This window comes from Convolutriloba macropyga, chromosome 14, assembly GCF_964194025.1.
Source record: "Convolutriloba macropyga chromosome 14, txConMacr16.3, whole genome shotgun sequence".
NCBI classification, from domain to species: domain Eukaryota; kingdom Metazoa; phylum Xenacoelomorpha; order Acoela; family Convolutidae; genus Convolutriloba; species Convolutriloba macropyga.
In genome coordinates, this window is record NC_134481.1 from 15,389,920 (window position 1) to 15,411,212 (window position 21,293).

The 21,293-nt window shown below is 32.8% G+C and overlaps 1 protein-coding gene across 6 annotated transcripts; it reads left to right on the forward strand.

Moving 5' to 3' along the window:
* Nucleotides 1-2,856: 2,856 nt before the first annotated feature.
* LOC142353585 (uncharacterized) lies at nt 2,857-19,276 on the forward strand. 6 transcript variants are annotated; one of them, XM_075405865.1, is made up of 5 exons: nt 2,857-3,303; nt 8,943-9,398; nt 13,873-14,840; nt 17,282-17,431; nt 18,807-19,276. In XM_075405865.1, the coding sequence occupies exons 3-5, from the start codon at nt 14,642-14,644 to the stop codon at nt 19,187-19,189; spliced, it is 732 nt and encodes a 243-aa protein (XP_075261980.1). In that variant the 5' UTR covers nt 2,857-3,303; nt 8,943-9,398; nt 13,873-14,641; the 3' UTR covers nt 19,190-19,276. The 6 variants fall into 6 exon arrangements, with proteins under 6 accessions (XP_075261980.1, XP_075261982.1, XP_075261984.1 ...); XM_075405867.1 differs by lacking the exon at nt 8,943-9,398 and adding an exon at nt 9,723-9,815 and having other exon boundaries at nt 2,857-3,068; XM_075405869.1 differs by lacking the exon at nt 8,943-9,398 and adding an exon at nt 9,737-9,815 and having other exon boundaries at nt 2,857-3,068.
* Nucleotides 19,277-21,293: the final 2,017 nt, after the last annotated feature.

Sequence of the window (21,293 nt, forward strand, 5' to 3'; positions counted from 1 at the left end):
CTTCCGAAAATGAGTTTTCTGGAATTAAACTTTTGCCGGTTTTTCGAAAAATAAACCTGAAACAGAGGTACCTGTAATTAATTAGAATTAATTATAACTAATTAGAAAAAAATTATAATTACTACCTGCCTTACAGAGAAAAAATTACTTTGAAATTTCCATAAAATTGTAGCATGAAAACATCAATTTAAAGGTTTGAAACATCAATTTAAAAACATCAATTTAAACCTTTAAAATTGATGTTTTTATGCTACATTTTTATAGAAACTTCAAAGTAATTTTTTCTCTGTAAGGCCCGTAGTAATTATAAGTTATTTCAAATTAGTTATAATTAATTCTAATTAGTTACAGGTACCTCTGTTTCAGGTTTATGTTTTGAAAAACCGGCAAAAGTTTCATTCCAGAAAACTCCTTTCGGAAGCCAATGTACAGCTCTCTTTTTGAAATTTTCAAACGTTGTGCCAACAGATGTTAGGTCTTTACTTCCTGCAAATTTAAACGAAGTAGGAAACAAACGCTTATTTGGAGCCTCTGAATCTCAAAATCAAAAATTTTAGCAGAAGTATCAACCAAAAAAACTCGGATAAAATAAATTGGCGAGCCATCTCTATTGTTAATCGTAAAACCTTAAAAATATTAACAAGTATTAGCAAAATTGCAAAAAATTGTCCAAAAGTTACGGAAATTGTGAATAAAAACAACGGAATTCAATCTAATTTTCACAAAAAGTTCGTTGGACTAACTATCTAGTTATACCAGTCTGTACATTGGCTTCCGAAAATGAGTTTTCTGGAATGAAACTTTTGCCGGTTTTTCGAAAAATAAACCTGAAACTGAGGTACCTGTAACTAATTAGAATTAATTATAACTAATTAGAAAAAAATTATAATTACTATCTGCCTTACAGAGAAAAAATTACTTTGAAATTTCCATAAAATTGTAGCATGAAAACATCAATTTAAAGGTTTGAAGCATCAATTTAAAAACATCAATTTAAACTTTTAAAATTGATGTTTTCATGCTACATTTTTATAGAATTTTCAAAGTAATTTTTTCTCTGTAAGGCCCGTAGTAATTATAAGTTATTTCAAATTAGTTATAATTAATTCTAATTAGTTACAGGTACCACCTCTGTTCCAGGTTTATGTTTTGAAAAACCGGCAAAAGTTTCATTCCAGAAAACCCCTTTCGGAAGCCAATGTACAGCTATCTTTTTGAAATTTTCAAACGTTGTGCCAACAGATGTTAGGTCTTTACTTCCTGCAAATTTAAACGAAGTAGGAAACAAACGCTTATTTGGAGCCTCTGAATCTCAAAATCAAAAATTTTAGCAGAAGTATCAACCAAAAAAACTCGGATAAAATAAATTGGCGAGCCATCTCTATTGTTAATCGTAAAACCTTAAAAATATTAACAAGTTTTAGCAAAATTGCGAAAAATTGTTCAAAAGTTACGGAAATTGTGAATAAAAACAACGGAATTCAATCTAATTTTCTCAAAAAGTTCAACTCTCACGATGAATATATCGATCGGCCAAAATTGTCTGAACAAAAAAACCCATTTGATTATATAGTTCTTCCTCCACAAGTGGGTAGGAACAATAATGAAATCTGCACCAATGCTAAAGTTTCCACATTACATTAGAAGAGGAAACAAATTATGAAATAATTCAAAAAAATTACAAGACACTCACAAAATACTAGCGCTAGAAAAAAGTAGTTGTAATAAATATTGTTGAGTTTCATTTTTATAAAGAGAAAATTCTCGAAGAAAACAATAGCAGTGAATAATAGCCTGATGGCCTTTTAATGAGTTCTTTTTGTCATGTTTATCTATTCAGCGTTCTTTCCAATGTTATATCATGTACTGAGCAGTTTTTTCATATTACTTTCCGAGTTTCGCCAAATTTTGGTTACGAAAAACAATAAAAAGCAACAGTCACATTAACAATGGTGCTTGTCTTGAAATTTGTCTCTAATACTGATGGAACTGATCAAAAACAAAAATTTGGATAGCCCAAATCAATTTTTTGACGTTATAAGATTCTGATTTGAATGTCATATTTTTAAATACAAATGCCTTATTTTGGTGACTTTATTAGATGAGTTAAAACATGAAGCACGTTACCGAGCTTCCTTGTGCAGTTTTGACCTGGAATTTAAGTTTAGCTTCTATACTTCTTATAAGATCCTTTGTTTCAGTTTAAATAACCTATTAGCGTCTTGCGACGAAATCTTTGAAAATAACCTCTAAAAAGATACACAAGTTTAATTATCAAACCGAGCAATACATTTCGTGAAGTTTTTGCAGCAAAGTTTGAAAAATTGTATTTAATTGATTTTTATATATTTCGAATAGAGACGACTGGACACTGAATGGACGACGTAGATATTGGAGCATACATTTGGATTATGTTAGGTTCCGAAGGAATGTAAATTTTCCACAAACAAGTGTCTTCGATTAAACTAAAGCTTAACAATGAACGCTAGATTTCACTATTTTCAGTTGCAGAAATAAAATTGGTCCGAAAGTCCATAAAGAGTGCTTTTAATTTACATTTAAACTTCTGCCTGTTTTTATAATCAGCTCCTGAATTTACAAATATCCCTGCGGAAAAGCTTGTGAGAATTTTCTGGGCTTATTTCCGCAAATTGAACAATTCACAGTTTTTCCGTTACGCTTACGAGTTTGCCCAAAATTGCCCAAATTCTCCGCAGAGCTGCCGGGCTTTCTGGAAGCAATAAACTTGTAATAAAACTATAATGAAGTGATTTATGAGGAGATTATTCCCAAGTTTGGTTTCCACTTACCTGGGATAAACTTTGCACAACTTATGCTAATCGTGTAACTCTGTAAAGATACACTGTTTTAAACAGTAAACTTGTCAACTCCAATGCTTTTCTCAATATATCTTGATCTTGTTAAGACTTGATTTACGTGTAACATACATAGACCGTTGATTTTTGAAAATACATGCAAATTTATATTAAAAACATTTGCGCTGAACTCAGTTTAGCAGACAAGATTACATAAATTTCTTCACCTTTATTTGAATTGTTGAGCTATAGGTGAAAAACCTGAGCTGTTCCTTAATTACTCGCTTTCATTAATTTTTTTCAGGGGGACCCCGAGTTTAATCAATTTGAGACGGGCCTCACTTTGTACCACCATCTTTCAATTTTATTGTCTTTTTTGAATTTTTTAGACCATCGCAATTTATTTGCTCTCCATTTCATTAAATAGTGTACATGTGCAGTTTCTGCACAGACATTGCGGTGTTTAACTCAAATTGACTTTTTTCAGGTTTACAAATTCTGATAGTTCCTCAAAAACTTAGCTTTATCTTTACAAAATTTCTAGCAGATCTCACATTAATTTTGCACAGTTAAAAATTATTTTCCTCTAGATTTAAATTTGCTTATACAAAAGAGCTTAAAAATTTAGACTTCATGGAGAAAGAATTAAAGTTTATCACTTTTAAAATTGGATGGCAAAATGACGAACTGAGCAAAAAGGGGCCTTTCACAAATGATTTCTTGCGTTGGTTATCATTGTAAAATTCCTTCCAAACGTAATTGACGTACATAAATATAATTCTTTTCCAAATACTGCATTTAGAATCAGTTTCACCAAAATGCAGGTTACAAGTTGCGTAAAAAATCAAAATTTTCCGCCCGGAAAAAGATGAAAAACTAAAATGCAATTTTAGTTCTTCATATTAAGTATGACGTAACAAGAATCAAAAACTTCGTGCACAAGATTACTCAAATAAACAGAAACTTCAAAGTTGTAGGTCGCCACTATAATCCGAATAAATGTTTCTGTAACATCTGTTTTTAAATCATTCAAAAAAAATAATGAAATCAATCTCCAGTATGACAAATTGCTTCCTCGTTTTATTCAAATAAGCTGTTTCAGAAACTGATACAGAGCAAAACTAAAGCAAAATGATTAAAAACCAAAACTAGAAAAAATGTTTGATGCCAAACAGGGAAATTTGTTCAACAGCTTTTTTTTACTGTAGGATCAATGAAATATGTTAAACACACTATAATTTCTCATCTTTATCATTCGCTAATCTTCTATCTATAAAAACCTTGAAGAAAATTTTTAGTCACGTAGACAACAATGAACCAAATTATACCCTGTTTAAAATTATTTAGAACCCTCCAGATCCATATTGCTTATCACGAACTACTCACGATCTACAATTACGTTCTTTTAACATAATTGATTTTATTGTACCTTTTTTATTGTTGTCTCATTAATTGAATGAGGTGAAAAAGAAGAAAAATTCAAACTGCTAGTTTTACCAGTTTGGAATTCAAGCGGGATTTTTTTTTCCTTTTTTGTTTCGTTATTGCATCTGTCTCAAGATGAGAGCATTCAACACGCTTAGTTTCTGTTTCACCTGTTCAATCAAAATTGTGGTATTTTTCTTTATGGGATATTAGCATCCTATTGTGACATCTGCAAAATCAAACAATTTGTCAGTTGTGTTGTTCTACTGAGTTTGCTTCCATTATATTTTAATGGTTTCTCGATAATAATCCAGTAGTCTTGAGTTGGCAATATTATAAAAAGTATAGATTGAACAATTCAATAATTGTTCATTTTGAAGGCAACACGACATAACGTTTTGTATAATTTTTTTTCTTTTTCACGGCTTCTAACTAGTGTTTTTTCAATTTTCAAAAAAATTATTATATAAAAAGTTTTCCAAACAGGCAAAAAAAATTAATTTGTCAAGTTTTTTTAACACTTTTAAACTTAATTTTCTCTGCTAGCCTATTACAGATCTGTCACCGTTGCTATTTTTTCACGTTTTCCATCCAATGTAGTGGTTTCAACTAACGAAATATAGTTTTGAGATTAATATGCATCCATAATTCTTCGAGAAAGCGGCCCGCTCTATACGGCCAACGCCCAGATGTCATTCAAGTGCTAACTAAGAGTATATAGTTCCTCCTGTCTCCAAAGCGGGCTTGTAAAAAATCAAAGCGAGATCTGCAGTGCTTTTGCGTTAGCAAAATCAGCTACACATGATTCTAAGCTAACTTTTTATAATTTTGCTATCTGCCATTCAACGACTGGTTTTTTTGAAAAATAAATTCATAATTTGTACATCCCCGCGTTCGAAGTGAACTCTGAAAATACCCATCTGGACCTTTTTTGCTCGCTTGTGATAAAACATAGACAGACGGCAAACACTTACGATCCAGAATTTAGCTTGGTGAAAGCTTCAGTGCGTTCGAGTGCTCAATCAAAAATCCTTATGAAATAGGACTTGTCTGTACAAACATGGTAAACAGACGTTGCCACTTTCGTGTTTGTGAATACTTCGAATTTTAAGAAAACAAGGCGGCTCGGTAATGTGCAATGGCACATAAGGTTCCGACCCCGCCCATCCACAATTTTGGCATAATTGTCTACCAAATGAGGAACAGATAGAAAAACCCAAAAATTATTTTTTGCGAATCCCAAAAAAAGCCCAAGTCTTTTTCAAAAAATTCTGTATGAACGATAAGATAACCTCCAAAACAAATAACTCAGTGGAGTAAAAAATGATGCATTAGATTGCTGTAATATGTCAATATTAAGAAAGCGAGTCAAAACGAACAGCAAAATCAAACAACAACAACAACAAACATTAATTACATCAAAAAATTTAAGTCCCTCTTAAAAACTAAATTTAATAACAAAGTCAACATACCGTCAGATAAACCTGAAACTAAACAAAAATAACTTATAAATCACCAGAAAACATATGCGACCAGTCCATAAAAAGGTTTGGTAACAATTATACAAAAAAGAACAAAAACAGAAAAGTAAAAAAAATTAACTTATTTTTTTGAAACAATTAACTTCAAAGTAATAAATACCATTAGGAATAAATTAATATTACCACAAATTTGCGATTACCACTGCTTCTATAGAAGGGCATTAGGACCTGACCTTATTCATTTTTTAAAGCGGCTAAAAAGAACAACAAAGAACAAACAAAATTTCAATTGAAACTTGGCAGAAAACGCTGTCAAAACCGTCAAGCCAAATTTTGGCGCTCAAAATATAATTGATTGCGCTTTCTTCAAACAGCTATAATGTAGTACGTGGCCATTCATTAGTAAGACTAGGTAACAAGTAGACAAAAAAGCGAAGCGCTAAAGTATGTATTACTTTAAATTTTTTTTTCGAAACAAAATTACATTCAATGTCATGAAAGGCATTAATTACAAAAAGAGCTATTTAAATATCGTCGTTTTTCATGAAAAGGAAACCCTCGAGACCTGTAATTATCCAGAATATTTCTTGCATCTACAAAAAGAACGTCAAATATGACAAAAATCAAATTAATTTAATTTTTTTTTGTGAAAAAGCGGTGTCGAAGCCAGTAAGGTCATAACAAAATCTTTTAAAAAAAGATTTTGGGACACCAATCCCTTTTATTCCCTTGACACCCATAATGTCATATTTGACCTGTAATCAACTAACGAGATTAGGTAACAAAAAGAAACATAAAAAGAACAAAATTGCGAAGTTAAAAAAGTTTTTTTTTTTAATTTTGGAAAACGATGGGTTTGAAAGTCATAAAAGCCATCAGCTATCTGCTAATATCAGAATATCGGTTTTTCTATTCTTCCATGAAAAGCCAATGAAAGCTATCACTATACAGGAAATTTCATACGACCGAAATGACAAAGTATAAATGACAGTTAAGACAAAAATAAAAAATTCAATTGATTTCTTCAAGAAAGAGGCGTCGAGGCCATTAAAACGATGATTTATATCTGTCAGGATTTTAATGTGTTCAATTGTGCTTTAATTTGAATGCTAATAATATGACTTGAGAACTGTCAATAATGTGATAATGTGACAAAATTAGAAAACGTGAAAAACTGGCAAATATCAAAACAAACAAAAATCTAAAATCTTGTAGTATCAAAGCCAGAAAACAATAATTTCAGGCTTAAAACTGCAACCGAGAATAAATGTTAACTCAGTAGAAAGAAGAAGCAGTCTTTTTTTGCTGACACTAAGCTGGAAGTTGAACAAATTAAGAAAAAAAAAAAGAGGAAAAGTTAATTAAGCCATTATTTATTGAAAAGTCAATTATTTTTAAAAAAGAAACGACCATAAACTTTCAATTAAAAAACTAAATACATTAGCCTGGAGCTGTTTAGCAAGCGAATTGGTTGGACCTATCACTCCTGAGCTTTGATTTGATATGTTCTGTTCTTTATTATTAAAAAAAAAAATCTTTTTTTTTTAAAAAAAAAACCGACTGATTACAACCCGATTGTTTTTGGATTGTAACAGTCCAAGAATGGCCCAAAACTACCCCTGTTAATAATTATTGTCCGTTAAGAACAATTGATTTTTCGAATGTTGTAGATATAGATAATTTCTGAGTTGAAACTCAAAATAAATTTTGCATTTTTGATAATCAACGAGTAAAGTTAGCAAAAAACGGCAAAGTTTTATTTACAAGGCACTCTCTGCGGACTCTGAAGTAGAAATAGCCCCCCTCTGAGTCTACAAAGATTGTATGAGTGTTGTTTGGGGGTGTACTGTAGGCAAATTTAATCAAAGTGGACTAAAGTAGCTTATTTCGTGCTGTTGTTGATGAAAAAGGCTAAATTTTGAAATGTTTATCCAGATTTTTTGACCAAAAAATTAAATCAAAACAATCAAAAATGCTTGTTCGTCTTCAAAAATAAAATCAACGACACTATTCTTAAAAATTATAACAAATTTTAGCAAAATTGACGAAAATTTAGGCAAAAATTCCGGAAAATGTGAATAAAAACAACGTGAATTCACTCTTCTTTTCTCAGAAGTTTAAGCCTCGATAACTCCCTGTAGAAAACGAAAATTAAAAAAAGCTTTTTAATTCCATATTCTACGCTGGACGAGCTTTCTAATGATACCAGTCTCAACTCTCTACGATGAATATATCGAGCGGCGAAAATTCACGGAACAAAAAAAAACCCAGTTGAGTATATAGTTCCTCCCCCCTCAAGAGGGTCGGAACAAAAACTTTCTTAATATTGAATAGTCTGTAGATTTTTTCTTGAATTTTTTTGTCCCGACTTTTTATGATTTAAATCAACTGTCCACTTTACAACAAAAAACATTCTGATGTCAACAAAATTTTCGAAATTGTTGCAACCACGTAAGAAGCACCTCGAGAAAAGTGTAGTTCGAAATGCAAAAATTTGTGGGTTTCAATTTGAAAAGTTTGCTTCATTTCTGTACAACTGAAACTTGGTTGATCAAAGTGATTTTATAAGCGTGTGTTAAACTAGCGTTTGCTTTGGTATAAGGAAATTTGCAATAAGTGGGGCTGAACGTGGCGGGTGTATCTGGCTGACTATGGCTCGACCACTAGTACTGGTGCGTTTGATGCCCGATAAGAACGCAAAATACCCCTTGTGTGAGTTCAAAAAGAGTCTGCGTCATAAGCGAGGACAAATTAAAACCTCGACTTGAGATCCTCATTTCGACTATTGTCGGGGCCAGCTTCTAAAGTTTGAGTAATCTTTGTGTCTATTACGAGCTATTTGCGTGAACCCAAGCATGAAATCCATTTATAGCGATTCATTTTAGTTCTTTTTATCACAACCTAAATTTTGCAGATGAGAAAAAGCCCATTTTATTCTGACATAATTGATAGCATTCCCCTTTACAAAAGTCAAGTATTGTCAAAATTCGCTTAATCTTAAGGAAACCCTTAAAATCACGCACCTGAGCTGCGTGCTAAATACCACACAACCAAAGCTCTGCTTTAGTTATTACAAGCTATCCTAGTTATAACCAGTTATAACTGTAACTTTCACAGAGTAGAGGTAAAAATAGTGTGTGTAAGTATAAGACCTGATTAATCCCATGGGACAAAAAAGGAGATTTATACGAGAAACAAAATTGACTTGGGCCCTTTTCAGGGAACAGTCACAGGACGGAAAAGAGGAAAAACAAACATCAGAGCCGCAACTTTTCCCAATTCTAATCAAATTGAGCATGTGTGATGCGTGAATACAACGTGAACAAATTTGAAATCGCTGATCTGAAAAACAAGAAACAAAAATGTTGTCTTCAAACTTTCTTTTTACACACATTTTTTAAACTACTTTTCATCAGTTCTATACTTATTGTTAACGTATTGTTTATATAAACTTTAGATTTGTCGCTATATCTTTCAAAAATTTTGAAAGAAAAGAAGAAAACGCGCTATATAGTTACATTGTATATTCGTATCCATGGCTGCCTTGCTTTGTTTTGTTTTTTCTTTTAATTTGTGTTATTTGTTTCTCCTCTCATTTGGCCGCGGGCACTTTGGGGGAAATATTGAGGAAATTGATACGCGAGGCACAGCTCAATATCGACTTTAGCAACACACGGTGAGATCTGCTAGTTCATTAATTAAATTTTTCAACCACTGGGGCGCCTCGAAATATTTGGTGGGTGGAGCATATTTTTCACCCCCCCCCCCCCAAAAAAAACCCTGAACCCCATCAAATTATTACATACCCCTCCCTTACCCAAATATACATCTTTTATATCAACTTCTATATTGAAGCCCAGTTGAAAAAATTTTCATCTTTAAGGCTTAAAAGTCTTAGTTTTTTTTTGTATGTACGCACTAATTATATTTTATCTTCTCAAATTTCATTGAAGTTTCCCAAAAATTGCGGAAGCTTATTTCCGGTATTTTGCCTTTAAAGCTCTGCAATCAAAGTTTCGACGCCTTAGATAGAATAAAAGTTGCATATATTGCGCGTGAAAACGACGCTAATCGATTTAACGGCCGAGCTCAGGTAAGATAATTTGAATTTTCTGAATACGAAAAATTTATCATATCGTTTGACAGAAACTTCAAGTATTATTATTATGTTAGTAATTTTAATTCTTTTCAGCCCGATTTCAGTTTTTTTGTACAATTATATGTTCGATTTTTTTAGTTTATAGAAAACAATTTTTATTAAAATTTGAACATGCAGATTCATAGCATATTAAACTTTATCTCACATCCACTCATTTCTATCAAAAGTTTTCATCGCCGGCACAAAAAGATGATTTCTTGTTTTTAATTGAATCAAAAACGTAGCTTCAATTTCTTTATTTTTAATTTTGAAGAATGTTTTGTCGATTTGTAGGCACTTAGTTACTGATTTTTCGATCTTGTGTGAATTTTGAGTTTTTGAAGAAAAGTCTTTCTTGATCACAAAAACATGAAAACAGAAAAATCAATCTCTCAAACAACTTTGTTTCTGTTTGAAATTTATCTCAATTAACTTTTGCGGAGCCTTGTTAAAACAGAGGTACATTCACTAATTAGAAACAAATTATAATTACTAGCAGCCTTGCAGAGAAAATATTCATTTGGGGCTTCCACAAATTTGTAGAATAAAAAAACATCAAATTAAACGTTTAAAAAATTACTTCATTTGAGCCCCAATGTGCTCATTATGAAAAGTTTTCGAGCGGTAATTTTTTATTATAAATTCTTCTAAACTTAAGTTTTAGTGAATCTTGGCGACAAATTTCTCTTTGGTGAGAACTAGTTGTACCAAGTCAGCGTAAGTGAAGTTATTTTTAAAAAATTGTAATCGTTTTCAATTTCCATTGAAAAATTTGCAACATTAAATGCTCTCTATAAGTTTTCCCCCAATTCAGTCGACCTTATTTTGCTCTTTATGAATAAAACATTAAAACCTTAGTTTACTAAAAAATTAAAACTATTTCAACAAACTATAGTCAATAATTGTTTTAGTTAAACTCCTTATTTGTCTTAAAACTTTGCTGTACTCAAATTTAATATTCAAAAACACTAATTGAAAAAAACAGTTGCTCATATGCAATATTAAAACAAAAATAATAATACCAGAGTGCGTGCTGGCGTAGTAGTAATTACTTTGATTTTGACGAAAACAATGCTGTTATAATATTATTATTTGGATTCAGTATTGTTTTAACTGAATATGGATTGTCTTTAAAATCAAACTGTTCGGATATCATATTTATATTCAAAATTTTCATGATAGTCTGTATCTAATGAACTGATCATTTGCAGAGTCACTAAGTTGCTATCAAGTTAAATTATTCTAATTGGTACAAGATATACCTTCAATCAGGATCCGCAGAATTTGAATATCAGATCAATTTTGTTCAATTTTTTCACAAAATATAATTAAATTTTAAACCGTAAACATTTACTCCTATTGATGCACCAGGGAGTATTTTTTGCTTCTAAAAAATAAATGCAATGTCGCTTAAAATTTACTGCTGTTCGAGAAGAGAATGATTTGAGTAATGGCTTTTTTATTCGCTTCATTAATTCAAAAACCAGTTTCTATAGAAATATTTCGGGAATTTTTTTGCAACTCTATAGCTAGGCCGAAGAAAAATTACTCTCATTTACTTGATTTTCGTATTAGCTCTGAGGAGATTTCAGCATCTTAGTTTTCATTTATTTGGTTGGTACATAATTTTTAATCTCATAACGCGCTGATGACATCGAAATAACTCAAGGGAAGTTTGAACTGAAAATTTGTCTTCATCTATTTGAAAAGACTCAATTTTCTCATCGCTACTCAGAATGGAGTCAATGTTTTCCCGTCCGTGTGCATTTTGTCAGTATCCAGTTTTAACAAGTCACTCTTAGATGAGTTTCAGTGAAATAATCTGAGATATTTGATTAATTTAATTGCTGAGAACACCCTCTCATAAAATTTTTCTAACAGTTTGATGTAAAAACGGAAATTGTGGAATAATTTTATCATGATTATTTTCAAAAAAATCATCAACTGGTTTGAACTTTATCGCAAAATCAATTTTTTTTGAGATTTTTTTATTTTGATCTTTTTTAGTTGTATTGAAATAACGGACAAAAGAAACAATGGGACAAAAGATTTGGAACTTTTGTTGAAGTCACAATAATGGCTAATTTTGCATAATTCTAGCCATTGTCCAATATACCTCAGTGAAATTTTTTAATTAAAAAATTTTTTGAAAAAACCCTAAATCTTTGATACGCGAGAAACCTTGCAAAAATACTTCACTTCTTTTACTCTAAACATTTCGTGATCGCGCAACTATTTTAAGCATCAGCACATCAATATTAACGATAATTAGAATAAACCGTATATCCACTTTGCAGTAACAGTTTCAAAAACTAATTGTGGAGTCAAATTTTTTTTTCACATATTCTCTCATTTTGCAAAGTAGACTTCTCAAGCCATTAGCAACGTAAGATTTCACCGCAACATTGAGACGTTGTGGTTCATAGTTTCTCAAAATTTGTGAAATTGATCACGTTTTTCAATGGGCAATTGTTTGTATATATATTGACTATCATAGCGCATTTGTTTGTATATATTAACTTTGAAATGCCTCTAGAGGAATTTAATGGTGGGATTTGTGTTCTGTCAAAAAAATTATACTATATTACTTTATTTCTCAGTAAACATAAATATGGACCGATCGTTTTGGAGAAATATTGACCTATTGATTCTTCAATGTAGTTTTTGTGCAAAATTTGAATTATTGCTCGACCACAAAATTTTAACAGTTCTTATATTTTTGGGTAAAATCCACAGTAATGAGAAAGTTGTTATAATAAAATATAATTTTATTTTGATTTGCGCTCACCACTAGCTCAAAATCTCCACTAAAGTATAAATATCATTTTTCTTAGGCATTTTTGAAAGTTGTTATGTAACTGTTCAGTATAACTGTGGGTTACTGCCAGCAAGATGCAAGAGCAGAAAATGGAGTTTTTTGCTAGAGAATTGTGTAGCGTGTGCATATGGTGTCATGACCTAACTTAATTTACAATACTTTGTTAAAAACATTCCAAAAAAGGCAGCAATGACTTTTTTCTGTTTTCTACAACTACATCAATGTTTTTTGCTTTCTCCAGAACATTTTTTTGAAGAAATGCACCGTTACCATTGTCATAAAAAAGCGAGAATTTTGTTTGAGGTCGGTTTTGTTTCACAAACAAAAGTGCCGTTCGTTTTATTTTTAGAATTTCCTTTGGAAAGATCATAATTCTTTAATCCTCTATTTATTATTTTTACTACCTCATTTCAACGCAACTTGACTACCATAAACAAGATGAATTAGACCCACTGTTTTTTGTTTACAAGCTCAGGTGGTCAACTAAGACCATAAACAAATTAAGATGCCATAATTTTGAACCTTATCTTCATTCTGTGCCGCGTGAATAATTTCAGCCCGGGCAGATTTTCCGCCTAAACTGCATTATATGTTGACAGTTAGAAAATACGGGCTCAAGGATTTCAGGGGAAGGGTAAATAAAAAATGGAAAAAAAAGGAAAAAAATCAAGCATGAATATTTCCGCACGTTTTCCAAGCGCTAGATTGAACTGTAAGCTGGCTCTGATAGTTATATAGCTGCGCATAGTTAGTAATACGGTTATATTTATAAACCGGTTTTATTTACCAGTATTAAAGGCTGTAGGTTATTCTAAGCACCATATATACGCATATAACGCAGACAGTTCATTTATCTTTTTATTATCTAAAATATTCATATTGAAATATTCTAAACCTCCACTTTGAGCGGTTTTGAAAATACCATTCTATGAATAATTAATGCCCAATTATCTGTATTTTTGCCAGGATTCTCGAGAGCCTAAATATTTGCAATTGTGCTATGTCCATATTTTGTTTTCTTTTTTGGCAATATTTATTTACGATGGCCGGAAAAAATAACATCAAAAGAGCAAAAAAGCGGCTCCTAAATCAAATATTCAGCCACAAATATATATTTTCCAGTTTTTGTCTGAACGGACGGCCGTAGAAGGAATTGATTGCAAAAAGTATTGATATTTTTTGCGTTTGTTTTAGCCACCAGAGCGAAGTGAAACTTAATCAATAAATTTACTTTGTATATTCAAAATTTATCTTTCTTTCTTAAAATATTAAAGCCATCTTTTGATGCCTCGAAGTTCAAAATTTTTTCCTCCTGTTAATGGAAAAATTGTTACAACATGATGAATTTGCTCCCGGAACGGAAATGTAAAACTAATTTTATGGAGTGAATTCTACTTAAGTTATGGGTTTATAACTTCCGGAACTTGATTTTATTACTGAAATTCTTTCTAATAATTAGAAAACATGCTCTTTATATAGCTTGCTTTAACAACATTTTCGGCATTAATAGCTTTGCTCTGGTCAAATTTAGGTTTTACGACATTTTCCGGAGCCCTGTTTTTGACATTGTGGAAGAACAGTTTTCTGTCTACAAGCCCGGCTATAGCAAAGATATTCTATGACCTAGCCCGGTTGTCGTGGTTCTATTGTTTTATAACCAGTGCACTTAACAGCTATATCGATTTACCCAACAGTTTACTCTACTATTTTCAAATCGATTTACAATAACTTCATTTTTTCGTCAAAACGTTGAAATTTTATCCGAAAATTAACCATCAGTGAAAGAAAAATTATAGACGATTAATCCCTGTTATTCAAGAAAATAAACCTCGAAGAAAAAAACGGCAAACTCTTCAATTATTTGACACATTGCTTTACACGACAAACTAGTTTTGGGCTAGTTCAGGTCGGGCGAAAAATTTCACACGACAGACCAGTTGTAAATACGCGAAACCATTCCAAAATGGGTGTATTTAGCTGGGTCGCGATGGGAGGTCAAGTAGTGACCCTGATTTTGGGTTCCCTCTCAGTTGTGATGGATAGCTGGTGGCAGTCGGATTATTACAAACCCTCTTCATCCCCTCCCATGCCCCCTCTGGACGAAGACGGGGGTGAGACTGCCATAAGAACTGGACTGTGGTACCCTTGCAAACGCAAATGCGGTTGGTCTCCTTCGGGTTTTGTAGATCATAAAAGACTTTTGATGCAGTTAAAAAATAAATTAGGATGCATATCGATTACGATAGCTTTGAAAATTGTACGTATCATCACAAATTATACTATTATAAATTAAACTATTATAATCGGGGCCACTAGTCAAACAACTTCTTGCAAAAACATTATTTTTTTGTTTTACTAGATTCTTGCAAGATTTTGAAAACATTTTCAAATACAAGTTGGGCTCATTTTTTCACATTTACGAGAGTTATAACACATTATAACAAAATATTGACAAGATGTGAAGAATAATCTTTAGAAGTTCTATGACCAGTGACCACGATCATAATGACTGTTTGAAAACTTGCGATAAACAGTTCAACCAAAACTAAAATGCCGAAACTGCGACAAATAGTTTTCCACAGTCAGACCTGAATTAGAGTGGGTGAATGCGTGGTTGATAAAAAATTTAGTGAAATATAAAAGGAAATATGCAAGAAGTGCTGGATTTAGCAATTAAAAATAAACTTTCTGTCAATTAATGGAGCTAATTGCTATAAAACTAAGTGAAAAAAATCTATTATTTCATTTTATCCATGTGGGTTTAATCTGTCAACAAACGTTACATTACGAGCCATGTTTCAAACAAATAATGATCTGCAAGTGGTTTAAAAACACGCAATTGACGCAAATTCGTTTTTTCTAGCTCTCCATCAAACTTTAACATTGAAAACAATTTTTGACATATGATCTGTTGTGGTATCGAGAGATAGTGAAAATCAACACAAATTACTAAAAAATAAGCACTTCAATTGAAACATACTTGATGGTGTATTAACAAATTGAACACATCGTTGACTATTAAATTCAAAATTAACATATTGTAAATAACAATTTTACTTCCAAAATGGACACGAATTTATTCATAGCTACAACGAATGAGATTTTAAAGATTTTACACAATATTTTGCAGGTTCAAATCCTAAACAACCGATTTATTCAACCCCATATCATTTCACCCATCAATCGTGTCCTCCCATCAATTAGCAGTCGACATTAAAGGCAGCTTTTGTCATAATTAAGCGGATAACTTAATCCCATGTTTGATAGTGATGGCTTCATATCAAATCCCAGGGCCGCTGAGACATGGCAATGGCCCGCAAGGCAAGGTCAATTGACTATTTTACTAATTCAATAGTCATAATTTATAAAAGATTGAAATCGAGCTGAAATGATAATGGGATTAAACGATATAGGGCTGAATAAAGTGGCGTGAAATGATAGCGGGTGCAATAATTACATGTGAAAAAGTGGGACACCATTTTGCATTGTTGATCAGTTTGATGAATACAAGGGTAGATAATTGTGATTTGCGGAATCTAAATAAATACTCTTCAACAATTAAAAATTCTCAGTGAAAAGCAAAAATTTGTTTTCAACTTTCTCTTAATTTGAAATTTTAGCGATTTTTTTTTATTTTACCATCTCATTTTAGCATGCTCACTTCTTTAAAATCAATTGAGGGTGTAACGAAATGCTTGAATTTTATTAAGTCCATCAAATTTCTCATTGTATTTTTTGGTGACAGTTGAAAAAAATATGACACGCGAATTATTGTTTTCCGATCATAAAATAAAAATGTCACGCTGAATTTGTCCAAGAATGCAGAATTTGCATAATTAATATATTGCATAATTTTGCAGGTAGAAAATGAGCATAGTAATTTGCAGGAAGCAGCTGAGAAAAAATGAATTGGTTTAAAATCATCATGCGAAAATAATTTTGTTCAAGCTGATTTCTTGCAAAAAGAAATTAAGTTTGTTGGAACAGGGTATTTTGACTGTTCAGAAGTTACAATCTCGCGCTCAAGTCTAGTTGTTGATTTTCACGTTTCTTTTTGGGTTCTACAGTATAACTTACTATCCATATTTTAGAAAAATCATTATTCTTTAGGAAGGATTATGTATTTTTTAATTGCCTGAGAGGAAAACAATTGCTGAATTTTTCATTATATTTAGTTTTCGCAAAACACGATTGTCCAATTTGATTCAAATTTTTGCAATTATGCAATAATAATTGCATTAAGTTTTTTATATAATTTGTTTAAAAGCATATTAGCGTATAACATATTTTTTTGGGGAAAAACAGATTCTGTAATTGCAGTTGAATTTTTAAAAAAATGTTAGATAACATCGCATCTTTCACCAAAAAGATTTTTGTTGTTTTCTGGTTTCTCCAAGATAACTTCAGAATATGATTTCCAGCTAACTTTAAATATCTTTACCTAAATTGAATTTTGTAACACTCTATTCGAAAATTCAAAACAACTACTACAAAATGTCCACATGGAGCCCTTACATGAAAAAAATGCCAACCAAGGCCTTCGAGGGCAAATAGAAAAACTTGACGAATATTTCAATTTAGTTTAACTAATTATTGTTTTCAGGCTCTGTGATTTGTATCCGAATCTGTATGTGTATCCAACTGATGCCTGCGGTGCTCTCTGCCTGTGCTATCATTGCATTCTGTACTCAACTCATGCCCAAACACAACCGATTCCTCCTCAAAACTGCCACTAATGCACTATTCTTACAAGGTACTACTCCCCGGATTGAAATTTCTTTGATTTCATACAAGGAATCATGTATGATTTCATACTGTCCATACTCGATTTCTTAGTAAAATCTTTCTATGAAACCAAAAAAAAATCATATATGAGCCCTGAATGAAATCCAAGTTTTCATATATGACCCCTGCATGAAGTAAAAAAAACTCATACATGATCCCTTCATGACACGTAAGAATTCATGCTGAGAAGATATGTGATCCTTGTACGAAATCAAAGAAGTTATATATGATCCGCGTACGAAACCTCAATATAGCCGGGATGCGGAGAAGGCAAAATTTACTCAAAATACTGGTAGACGCTGGTAATGTCTGAAAAGAATTGATGATAATCAATTCTTTTCAGTTAACATTACCAGCGTCTACCGGTATTTGAGTAATTTTTGTTCCCGGGTTGCACTTTCATGAGTTTGGCAGCCACCTCTATCTATGTAATTATGTACACTTTGGTACCAGTAGACATTTGTTATTTATTTTTCAAAAACAAAGAACGTTAATAAGATGTATGCAGGTTTCTTGAAGCTCTCTTGATAATTTGTAAGTATTTTGGCACAATTATTGTTAGCTACAAGATTTTTGAATCCCTCTTCTGAAGTTTTCACTAATCACGTTTGATTGTGCTTGATGGTACAGTTTATAAGTGAAAAACACAGACGGAAATTTTCATATAAGGCACCGCCTTTTCGTCCGCAAAGTTTGTATTCATACGCACAATGTATTAACATAGGAAAAGTGAAATCTGGCAATAAAAACGAGTAAATTTACTCAAAAATTTGGTATCGGTAGACGCCCATAATGTACTCCTGGTAATAAATTGTGAAAATAGTTTTACAAACTTCAAGAACTCTGCGCTTGTTTCAAGATATATCGAGACATGTCAAGACTTGAGTTGCCAAGATCCTGCTAAGACATACAATAATTTTTTGTATCTCTTCCAGATGTATCAAGTTTTCTTCCACGGAGTACTGTCGCAGTTGGGAAATATTAATTTACCCCTTACATTTTTGGGAAACTTAAAACGAAACGCAACAAAATGAAAAAAGAAAACTTAACACGTACAATGAAAGTAACATTTAATGGAAAGAATTTTTGCAACAGTACCAATTTAGCAGCTTTAATTCTGATCAATTAAACTTTTTAAAAAATGGATATTTTCCGTTTGTGCCATCCCAGTATGTTATGCTCCCCAGTTACAGAGCACTGCGCAAACGGAAAAGATCATAATTGGAGTTTCACAAACGGAATTTCTCATAAAATTGTTTACCCGATCTGGGACGAAGGAGGAATAGAATAGATCCAACTTTTTCATCTTTTTTTGTCATCTCAACTTTCTCTGTTGCTTTTAGTTCTTCTAGTCGGCTTGAGTCTGTTTCTAAGTTGGAAAACCCACTCTAACTTTGGGGCAGGGTTCACGGTCGCCTGGGCTTCAGAGTGCATTGCAATAACAACCCTAACGATGATGTGTTTGCTCTACAAAGACAACCTGAATTCTTCCACTGACAGTTTAGCGTCGATAGAGGGCGCGTCAAATTGTCAAGCCGCACATGCTCAATATTCACAGCATTTAAATAATGTCGTGCATCAACCGATAGAGGGCGGCAGAAATGATCTTTGTCCTCAACAGTCATCCACATATGCTATCTCCAACCATCTTAATTATCAACAAAATCGAAATTTTAATGTACCCTTTCAGAATTATCAGATGACAAGAAATGAGACATTGACATAACTGAAATAGTTTTTATAATAGTTACAAGAAAATTTCCAATTCAATTTTCCAGCATATTTCAATTGATAATTGATCTTTTTTATCGCATTTTCTATTTGAGGTTTAGTTTTAGTCATATCGCGCATTCTACCCGGGGCGAGGTGGTAGAATTATGACTCGACAAAACGTCGTCTGGGGGGGTGTCATTCCGGGTCGTTAAATACACGGACCCGGAAGAAGTTAATGACCCGGTAAGTCGAATCATATATCTGGTATTTCAGAACAATGACCCGGTCTTTCTATTCATAAATCTGGTAGTTCGGAACAATGACCCGGTCTGTCGAGTCATAATCCTACCGTTTCGAATCATAAATCAACCTAATTCGATTCATGCAGCCCCTACTTCGAATCATAAATCTACATAATTCGAGTCATGCATCTCGTACTTCGAATCATAAATCCACATAATTCGAGTCATGCATCTTGTATTTCGAATCATATATCTGGTATTTCAGAACAATGACCCGGTCTTTCTATTCATAAATCTGGTATTTCGGAACAATGACCCGGTCTGTCGAGTCATAATCCTACCGTTTCGAATCATAAATCAACCTAATTCGATTCATGCGGCCCCTACTTCGAATCATAAGTCTACATAATTCGAGTCATTCATCTCGTATTTCGAGAGCTGAAATAGGTTATTACTACTACTACTACTACTACTACTACTACTACTACTACTACTACTACTACTACTACTACTACTACTACTACTAATACTACTACTACTACTACTACTACTACTACTACTACTACTACTACTACTACTACTACTACTACTACTACTACATTTTTGTGTGTATATGGTGTGTGTGCTGTGTTTGTGTGTGTTTGTGTTTCTGTGTGTGTGCCTGTGTGTATATGTGAGCGCGCGTGTGCGTGTGTGCATGTGTGTGCGTCTATGTGTGTGTTTTTGTGTCTGTGAGTGCGTGTGTGTGGTTCCTTTGTGTAAGTGTGTGTAAGTGTGCATGTGTGTGCGTCTGTGTGTGCGTCTGTGTGTGTGCGTGTGCGTACGTGTGTGTGCGTGTGCGTACGTGTGTGTGTTTGTGTGTGTGTGTGTGTAAGTGTGCATGTGTGTGCGTCTGTGTGTGCGTGTGCGTACGTGTGTGTGTGTGTGTGTGTGTGTGTGTGTGTGTGCGCGTGTGCGTACGTGTGTGTGTGTGTGTGTGTGTGTGTGTGTGTGTGTGTGTGCGTGTGTGTGTGTGTGTGTGTGGGTGAATTGTTTATGTGTGTGTGGTGTGTCATGCGTGTCTGCGTGTCCAAGTGTGTTAATAATTCTCTTAGTGTCTGGTCTATTGACTGACTGTCGCGCAGTTTCGCACTGTCTGGTTTGTCGAACCACTGTCGAACAATTTCTGATTGTTCGCGCTATTTCGCACAATTTCGCATAATTTCCCGGAGTTTCGATTCATACTCCAATTATTGTCTGGACTGTCGAGTCATGGGTGTTTTGTGTCTGGATCGTCTGGTTCATACTTCCACGACCTCAACCCGGGTATTACAGCATCAACTGATTTTTAGACCCCACCGTAAAAATAATATAGCCTGATCACTTCCGGAAACAGATTGAAGGGTAAAAAATAATATCTTCAAAAAATAGAAAAGGAAATTTCCTTATATTTAACTGAGATACAAATTCATTAAAATAGACCTAAAAACTCGAAACAATTAATATTGACATTAGGAGTCAAATTGACGCACGTGGACTCAAAACTTAATATATTTTTATTCAAATTGTCAATCGAAAAAAGTACAAAAACGTGTGAAAAAATGGATCTTTTCTGTTTGTAGAAAAAAAACTAAAAAAATTACTTCACTTGGACGTTATCAATTTTTTGTTTGCGAAAAATGGAAAAAAAAATTACATAACCTGCATTATACACAAAGTTTATAATGTAGAATTCTTTGATGCTACAGCAGTTTTTTATGATTTTTGCAGTCAACATGCGTTTAATGTCCAACTGCTCGGTTACTTTCCTCGTAATTTCAAATTCTGCGCAATGGAATGCCTCAGCATTTGAAGATTTTGATACCCATGGTTTCGGGAAAAACATATTTTTCCTTT

Bases quoted from the DNA above. Each gene is read 5' to 3' on its own strand.
- LOC142353585 (XM_075405865.1), top strand. From the start codon at position 14,642: ATGGGTGTATTTAGCTGGGTCGCGATGGGAGGTCAAGTAGTGACCCTG. The intron at 14,841-17,281 runs GTTGGTCTCCTT...TATTGTTTTCAG, and splicing joins CCCTTGCAAACGCAAATGCG to GCTCTGTGATTTGTATCCGA. The intron at 17,432-18,806 runs GTACTACTCCCC...TGTTGCTTTTAG, and splicing joins TAATGCACTATTCTTACAAG to TTCTTCTAGTCGGCTTGAGT.